At 38.2% G+C, this 8,496-nt stretch overlaps 1 protein-coding gene across 2 annotated transcripts; it reads left to right on the plus strand.

The window, feature by feature from the left end:
- Positions 1–1,260: 1,260 nt before the first annotated feature.
- Positions 1,261–6,287, plus strand: LOC127797449 (UBP1-associated protein 2A-like). Of its 2 annotated transcripts, none has more exons than XM_052330359.1 (2): positions 1,261–2,799; positions 5,959–6,287. In XM_052330359.1, the coding sequence occupies exon 1, from the start codon at positions 1,354–1,356 to the stop codon at positions 2,797–2,799; it is 1,446 nt and encodes a 481-aa protein (XP_052186319.1). In that variant the 5' UTR covers positions 1,261–1,353; the 3' UTR covers positions 5,959–6,287. The 2 variants fall into 2 exon arrangements, with proteins under 2 accessions (XP_052186319.1, XP_052186320.1); XM_052330360.1 differs by lacking the exon at positions 5,959–6,287 and adding an exon at positions 2,919–5,194.
- Positions 6,288–8,496: the final 2,209 nt, after the last annotated feature.

The raw sequence follows: 8,496 nt of genomic DNA on the forward strand, positions 1-8,496 counted from the left end.
GTTTGTCAAAAACGTATCAATTTCAACATTTTCATTATTGGCAAACCTCTTTTCAATATCTGCAAGGAAATCCTTAGCCGTAGTGATCTCTTTCAAATATTGTGCCCTTGAATGCTTTCGAAATGGCCTTCTTCATGATCATCATGTACATGCGATTCGATCTCTCCCATTTTTTCATCACTCTCATTTGATGAGAGGTATTCGTATTTGTAAGAGGTGTAGGAGAATCAACCTTTATCGCAAGGTCAAGATCCATGACTTCGAGAACTATCTTGAGATTCTCTTGCATGACTTGAAATTAGAGCCATTTAACAAAGGAATAGAATTGATGATGACAGTGATATTAGCAGGAGTGGTTTCTAAACAAAGAATAGCAAACAAATAAAACAAGCTCACATAAATTTCAAAACAAAAATAAATTCAAATAAAGGTAAATCCCATCTCAAGATACTGAGCACTCCATTAATAATTTTATCTTTGGACAAAATATTAATTTGTAAGTGATATATTGGTGTAATAATCAAACACTAATAATATAATAACATATCAACAATAAATATTCATTTAGGCCGATTTATTGGTTACATATAAAGCCGAACATCCATTGCCAACATTAGGCTAAAATATGCATCAGTGTTTCTTTTCCACGATCAACCAACATTGAAGAATGTGGTGATGGAGTTCCTTTCTGAGTGCATATCTCTTTTTATCTTTCTTATTTGTATATATATGTGTATATATCTATTTTTTTCTATATATTTATGTGATGATGACTCTTCATCGTCAATGAATTTTCATCTCTTTCTTTTCTCTAATCTCTCTATTTGGATTTCATGGAAAGATTTAATTGTCTAAGTTCCATGGTGGAACACATAAAATTTTTAGGCCGTCACCGCCACTTATAATATGTTTTGAAAATTTTGAACCTTTTGTTTATATATTCCACAAAACATGAACAAAATCAAACATTTGATTAATCTTCAATAATATGTTTATAAAATCAATACATGTAAATTCTTTTACTTACAAGATTTAAATGAGAAAATTATAACTTAATGCAACGAGTTAACAAAAAATGAAGAAATAAAGTAAATTAAGTGGTAATTATGTGTTGAATGATGGGCTTCAAAGGAAGAGAATGGGCTGGGTGTGGGCCGGACTCCCAATACAGGCCCATGAAGTAAAAAGTAGAAACACTTGTTCTTTGCATCCAGGTGTTCACATCTTCCACCTCCCACTGCCCCGGTAGATTATATATAAAGAGGGCAGAACCATCGACGGGGCTCTCAGACCGCAAACCCTAGCCTCCCAATTCGAAGAAAACCCTAATCTCCGATCTATTCCACCACCGACATGGCCAAGAAGCGAAAGATCCGACCCTCCGAACCCGAGCAGCCCCAATCCCAGGTTAAAGCTGAAGACGAGGCTGAAGCTGAACCAGAACAAGTTCCAGAACAGGTTCCAGAACAACAAGAGGAAGATCAGGAACCGGTAAAGCAAGAACCTCAGGAAGATCAAGCTCAAAACATGGAAGAGGACGAACAGGAGGGCGGAGATGAGGAAGAGGGGGAGGGGGAGGAGGAGGAGGAGGAAGAGGAAGAGGAAGAAGAAGAGGGTCAGGGAAACGGCGCCGCTTCCGCCGAGCAAGCAGCCCCCGATTCGAACGGCGGTGAGAATGAAGATGAGGAGGAATTGGAGGAAGAGCCGGTGGAGAAGCTTCTGGAGCCGTTTGGGAAGGATCAGCTGGTGGCTCTGGTGAGAGAGGCGGTTGCGAAGCACCCAGACTTGATCGATAGTGTCCAGAGGGTCGCCGACGCCGACCCGTCCCACCGCAAGATCTTCGTGCACGGACTCGGCTGGGACACCAACGCCGAAACCCTAACTAATGTTTTTGGCAAGTACGGTGAGATCGAGGATTGCAAGGCCGTGGTTGACAAAGTATCTGGTAAATCTAAAGGCTATGGCTTCATTCTCTTCAAACACCGGACTGGGGCTCGGAAGGCCCTCAAACAGCCTCAGAAGAAGATCGGCAATCGGATGACCTCGTGCCAGTTGGCCTCAGCCGGGCCGGTCCCCGCTCCTCCACCTACCGCCCCGCCTGTCTCTGAGTATACTCAGAGGAAGATATTCGTGAGCAATGTGTCAGCGGAACTTGATCCCCAGAAGCTGCTCGAGTACTTCCGCAAATATGGAGAGATTGAGGAGGGACCTTTGGGGCTAGACAAGCAAACTGGGAAACCTAAGGGGTTCTGTCTTTTTGTGTATAAATCGGTCGAGAGCGCAAAGAAGGCCTTGGAAGAACCTCACAAGACCTTTGAAGGCCACACCTTGCACTGCCAGAAGGCAATTGATGGTCCTAAGCCGAATAAGCCCTTTTTTCAGCCACAGCATCAGCAGCAGCAGTTTCATCCTCACACTTCAAGGAAAGAAAAGAGTAAATATACGTCTGTTCCAGGGACTGGAGGACCTGGACACTTGATGGCCCCATCAGGGCCTACGGTTGGTTATAATCCTGCTGTTGCAGCGCCAGCATTGAACCCCGCACTCGGCCAGGCCTTGACTGCCCTGCTTGCTAGTCAGGGAGCTGGGTTAGGCATTACTAACCTGCTTGGTGGGCTTGCGGCACCAGTGAACCAAGGCGTTCCTCCAGTGATGAACAATCCAGGATACGGGAATCAACCTGGTGCCAGCTATGGAAATCAGCAAGGGATGCAGGGTGGCTATCAGAACCCGCAGCTGGGGCAAGGTGGTGGTAGACCACAGCTAGGCGGTGGGCCTTACATGGGTCACGGTCACTAGGTAAGTAAACAGGCATACGAAATGCGGTTTATTTCTATTTTTCATGGTATCTTGTTCTTGTTTTTTGGTTAAACTCTAACTAGTTTTGTGGTCGCATCCTAATCTCCAACATGAAATAGAATGCAGGTAATATGACTAATTGATGAGCAACAATATTAAGCTATTGGAAACAATTTATCAAATCACGGCATGCCCCATATTTCAATGTCGCATTATTGTCATGAGTTGATGTGTGTGCGTGGTACAGAGTAGGGAATTATGGTTTTTGTTGCAAGGGTCAATGAATGTAGTCTAAAGGAATGCATTGTCAAATATTTGTAAGCTTGAAATCTTGATGTTTTGATTATCTAGTGTTTTCGAATGTATCTAGTTGTGTAGCATCATTGTTTTTCATTTCTCTTCAAAAATACAGTTGAAGATATATGTGGGTGGGATAGGGCTGGGCTGATAGGTGAGGGGATGATAAAATGCTTTACTAGAAACAATCCCCCCACCCCCCAGAAATAAACGGGTGACATCCGGTTGATCTGTATGAGCTTTTGTGTTTGAACTAATGTTCATTTGGGTCTTCAAAACAGCCCCAACTGCCATCGGCTAATCTTTTCAAGTTAGAGGTAAATCTGTGGCAGGTAGCTATGGTAGTCATTGATTTTTCATCTGAAGCAGCACATAACAATTTATTGTGTTAAACATTTAGTTGGAACTGGAATAGTATAGAGACTATTACAAATTCTATAATCAATTTGTAGAGAAATCTCTTGTTAATAAATTTTGTGAGTCCATTATTACTGTCTTTGGTGTCACAATGTCGTTGATGCGTATCACCAAGCAGAATGAACAGTCTGTGTAGAAGATAGCTCTGGGTCATGTGCTTTATGTAAGCGGTTGATGTCTTATTACTTATCTGGAAGAAGATTAAACTGTAAAGGTTTTGATTTACTGTAGTTGAGACGTTGTCTGTTTCGCATGCCAACTAATGTTTTTTTTTTCCTCTCTTGCTTTACCTGTCGCTCAATTATTCAAAAGGATTCCATGTCTTCCTAGCTTTTTTGCCATACTAAAGCTAAGTTAATATAATGGTGAATTTCCCAGTTATGGTTATTATGCTATGTTTGCTTTGTACTAATTTTGATGTTCTGAAGTTTGGAAAATTTTAGGCCACCTAGTAAGCTATGCCTGTCAGCATCATGTCAATAGTGAGTCTTATCCTCTACTAAAACTTGCTTGTGTTGCTTTATTCTGTGAAAGATTTATGGTTCTGATGTAACTTGTATATTATTTATTGGCCAGTCCAGTAGCATCCCCCCGAAATGGGCACCACTTATTGATTATTTTTGGATATTAATTTTAATTGAAATTGGTATCCCAAGGAGTAATCCTTCCAAAAGACGCAGTAGGAATTTGTAACTTTGCGACGATATAAAAATGTAGCAATTTGTAAAGTCAAAAACTTGATTTTTTATCTTTTCCAACATAAGTAATGAGCTTTTGAGAAAATAGAATATATAAACATGTAAAATATTTCCTATATGGTATTTTGCTTCTGCTTCCACTTGCATGATTCTAGAGATATTTTTAATAGTGATAGTTGGATAGTCTAATCTTTATGATCGGAAATGTAAAACCCATATGTAATTTGTTTGATGTTACAAACTTACAATTTATAATAAAGGAAATTTTGTAGTCACTCATCCAATGTTCTTTATGTTTCCCTAACTAAATTTTAGCTAACAGCTGTCCATAAGTAAATAATATCATCATTTAAATTATTATGCAATGGACATTTTATTTAAATGTTAGAATGTGTTTGTGCACCATACTTGGCTTTTGGATGGTTATTCATATAGCCCAAAATTAAAGAGTTTAATAGCATATACTCCTGTTAAATACGCACCACCTGAGTTGTATGATGTAGTTTCAGATATATTTTGGAGTTGGTTCTTCTCATTGATTAATTGTGGTCAGTGAGTGTTAAAATTAAAGCCTAAATGCATGTAGGAGTTGGAAGAAATACATGTGTAGCATTTGTGTCATGTCTAATATCTGAACAATTGGTAATGCATATTTTGTAACCTGTGGACTGCACTGGTTGATGATTATTTGCTGATGCAATATAAGATCAAGGCTGAAGCAGTCACTTCTTCAATAAACATCTATTTTTGGTTGGCTGTGGGATTCTGATGGCTAAGCTAGATTGTTGTATTAGAAACTATCAATATGCTACCTTTTTATCCTGCCCTTAATTGTATTTTTGATCTTGGATGTTTGACCTGTGTTTGACTTTCAGGATCCCTGATCTTAGTAAAAGATGATACCCAATCCTCTAATCAAGTGCTCTGCATGACAAGGCATTTCTGTTATCATTCAAGATTTTATATAGTTCACCTTATAGTTATCATGCCTGAATTTTACACAATTCTTAAGTTAAGAGTTAATTTGTTGCGTGGACTGGCTGACCCTTACTCCTAGCACCATATGGATTAAACTTCTCAAATCCATCACAACTCAAGAAAATGGCCATGCATAGGGGTTAGTCTAGAACTTATTGAAGTCTTAACTTGTCTTGGGCTTTATTTATTTGTGTAATTGAATTTAGGTCCTGCTGTCTCATACCAATAGAACAAGTTGATCCTTTTGTGCTTCTGTGCTTTGGGTCAACAAGGCAGTAGTTAGCTGAGATCCTATAACTCTACTATCATTGTCTTGCTAGTTTGACATTTACTTAAGTGGTTATATGTTCTATGTGTTGATTGTATTTTACGTCCATTTTCATGAAGCTAGTTGCTGGGACCAAATTCAGGTTCATTTTTCTCTGGCCCAAGAATTTATTTTAATTATATATGTCCTAATGTTGCTTCAAAATGTGTCCTCTGCCACTTTCAAATTCAGTTTATTTCCCCATGTATAGTAAATGTTAGTCTACTTTTTCATGGCCACTTGCTAAATTACGTACGTATGGTAATAATAATTCCATTCATCTTGCAAAAATTCTTGACTTTCAACCATAGTTGGATAAATGAGAAAAGTTATTTTTACTTATCAAAGGTATGAGGTTTTACCTTCAGTAAGTTACATTTGTTACTTTGCGTTTTTTTTATCACAAAATGTTTTTCCTTCTTAAACTTAGGTTTTTTATGTTTCTACCTATTCATTGTGCAGATCCTTCATAGCATCAAACTTTTAGTTTTGGACTCTGGTGATTCCTCTGAAGTTCCCGGCTCTCATGCAAACGACGTCTTTTTACTGTAGCAAAAAGTTACTGTTTCCCTAAAGAAATCTGTATTTCGATTTCTGTTCAAGTACTTTGTTCCTTGAATGTTTTCAAAACTATGTAGTATTTTCGTTCCAACATATTTGTTTCTGAAAAAGTGTTGGGAGCAGGTAGTTCTCCTATGGGGAATACTGTGCCTATCCAGAACTTTTTAAGTAGCAAATCAGTATTCGTTTTCGATATTCACTAATGCACTTGGTGATTTCCTTCTGCTGCATGGTAGGGATGAAATTTCCATTTTTTATGATATTCATTGCCTGAATTTTTTTCTTATGATTTCATATCACTCCCTATAGCAGTTGTTTAGATTGGTTGTCATATTGTTTTGTCGCAAGTGCTTTAAGAAGTTATGCACCGAGTCAAAAGCAAATGCCATCTTTTTATTTTTATACTCCTCCTGACATGCTATGTTACGGAATCAACTTGGCAGAGAGGATAATCTCATATTTAACTTATTGTATGAGTTATCTTATAACTGTTGTTATTGCAGGTTACTATTTTTTCTGTAAATGTATTGCTGGTTACATTAGGTAGCACACATGTAAATGATAATGACATTTTGTAAGGATTTTGTTTTTTCTCCCCTCTGATTTGTTTTTATTCTTTTTCGATTCTCGCCTTTCTTCGTCCTACATGAATTGGTGAGAATATATTCCTGCATCTTTGTGTTTCTTTTCCTTTCCTTGTCCATGGTTCATAAAAGGACTCAAATTTTGACAGATGAGTTTAAACCCTGGTTGGTCTTGCGTGTATTGCTTTCAAGCAGCACAAGATCAATATCTTTGGTATCAGGGAGAACTGTCTATTGATTCATATTTTCATCACATTGATGCTATAGATCTGATCTTCTTGGGTGGAACTCAAAATTTTGTAGAAGAAAACAAAATTGAGAGTTTGGAGAGGAAAAAATTATGTCATAGTTTCCAATCTGTCTTTGATGCAATGACCCCTTCTGTTTATTGGTCCTTGAAATACAATCCAGGTTGGGTGGATTGAAATGGTGTTTTACTTAGTGCATTGGCCAGGGGATTTTCCCCGTCAGAAAAGAGAAGGAGAATTTAATTTTCCCATGGATACCGATTTTTTAAAGTGGTTCTTGTCTGTCCCCAAAAACTCATTATGTAGAATTTTCCATACATACGTGTTCTCATTCTATTATCTACTTGCTGTGAGAGGGTTGGCTTTCATAAGGCAGGGGAAGCTGTCAAAGAGCTTGATGGTCTGTTGTCCTTGTAGCCGGGGGTTGCCCATCCGTGAATATGATCTTCGTACGGAACTTTCCTGACTTTAGGAGGTAAGCATTTGGTTCCAAATTACTAATGGTTATTAGGTGATCTGATGATTCATTTGAGTAAACTGTACTGAAGTTTATTCATCAATTCTGAGAAATTCTTTCTGAAGAATGTTAGTTGGATTGTCTTCAAAAGAGGCTTGTACCAATGGTTGTTGGGCCATGAATCAGTGTGTTTCAAGATAATGTGGGGGTTGAACTAGTAAAATTTTTCCGTTAAGTTAATCATCATCAACTAAGTTATGCCTCTGGTGATGATTCCATTTTCTACTACTCTCTTTAACAATACTTTCATTGTGAGTTAAGAGTACTAACTGGTTCCTGTTATTACTGCAAAAAATTGGCTTGTTGCACTCGGGGTTTGGAACTTCACCTTTGAATAAATAGGGTGCTTGCTGCTTCAGCCTTTGTTATTTATGTTTTGCAGGCTTTCGGAACTTGCTTGTTCAGATAAGCAGGCATTGAATATTTTAGATGTTGAGTTTAATAATTGTCATCAAGTATTGGGGTTCCAAAAATTGGGAATTTGAGGAGTCGCAGCAGGCACGCACGGTTGCTGCAGGGGCAGGGGCAACTGTGGCGGTGTGGACGGGCAAATCAAATCGGTTGTATTTCAGTGTCCGGCCAGACCCGCCTAAAACCGTTTGTTGATAACGAACGCTATTGCCGAATTTTAAGTTCAGCATTTGGTTTTCGTTCATATTTTATTGGATTTTTGATGGCCGATTGGGACGACGGTGGTATTAACTATTATCAAGAATGGTTACGTCTAGGGTTGTATGTAAATGGGCGGTGGTTTAATTAATCTCATTAAACAAAAAAATGTACACAATTATATTTGAAAATTTATTAAAATGAATCAACGGATCCGGAATTAGTTGGCCGAATGCATCATTATGGGTAAAGATAGGGAGCAACAGCAACAACAAAAATCAGATTGCCCTTTGCCCGCCAATGGTAGATATTAAACTCTTGAAAAGTACAGCTTTAGTTTTTGTTTTAACAATTTTTCTTATTTCAACTTATATAATGCAGGGTCACTATTTTAAATTTTTTTGTATTGGTTAACTGATGAGAACTTAGTAATTATTTCTAATAGCTAGCATATAAAGTGAAGTACGCTTGCCTCCCGGCA

This window comes from Diospyros lotus, chromosome 3, assembly GCF_014633365.1.
Source record: "Diospyros lotus cultivar Yz01 chromosome 3, ASM1463336v1, whole genome shotgun sequence".
NCBI lineage: Eukaryota > Viridiplantae > Streptophyta > Magnoliopsida > Ericales > Ebenaceae > Diospyros > Diospyros lotus.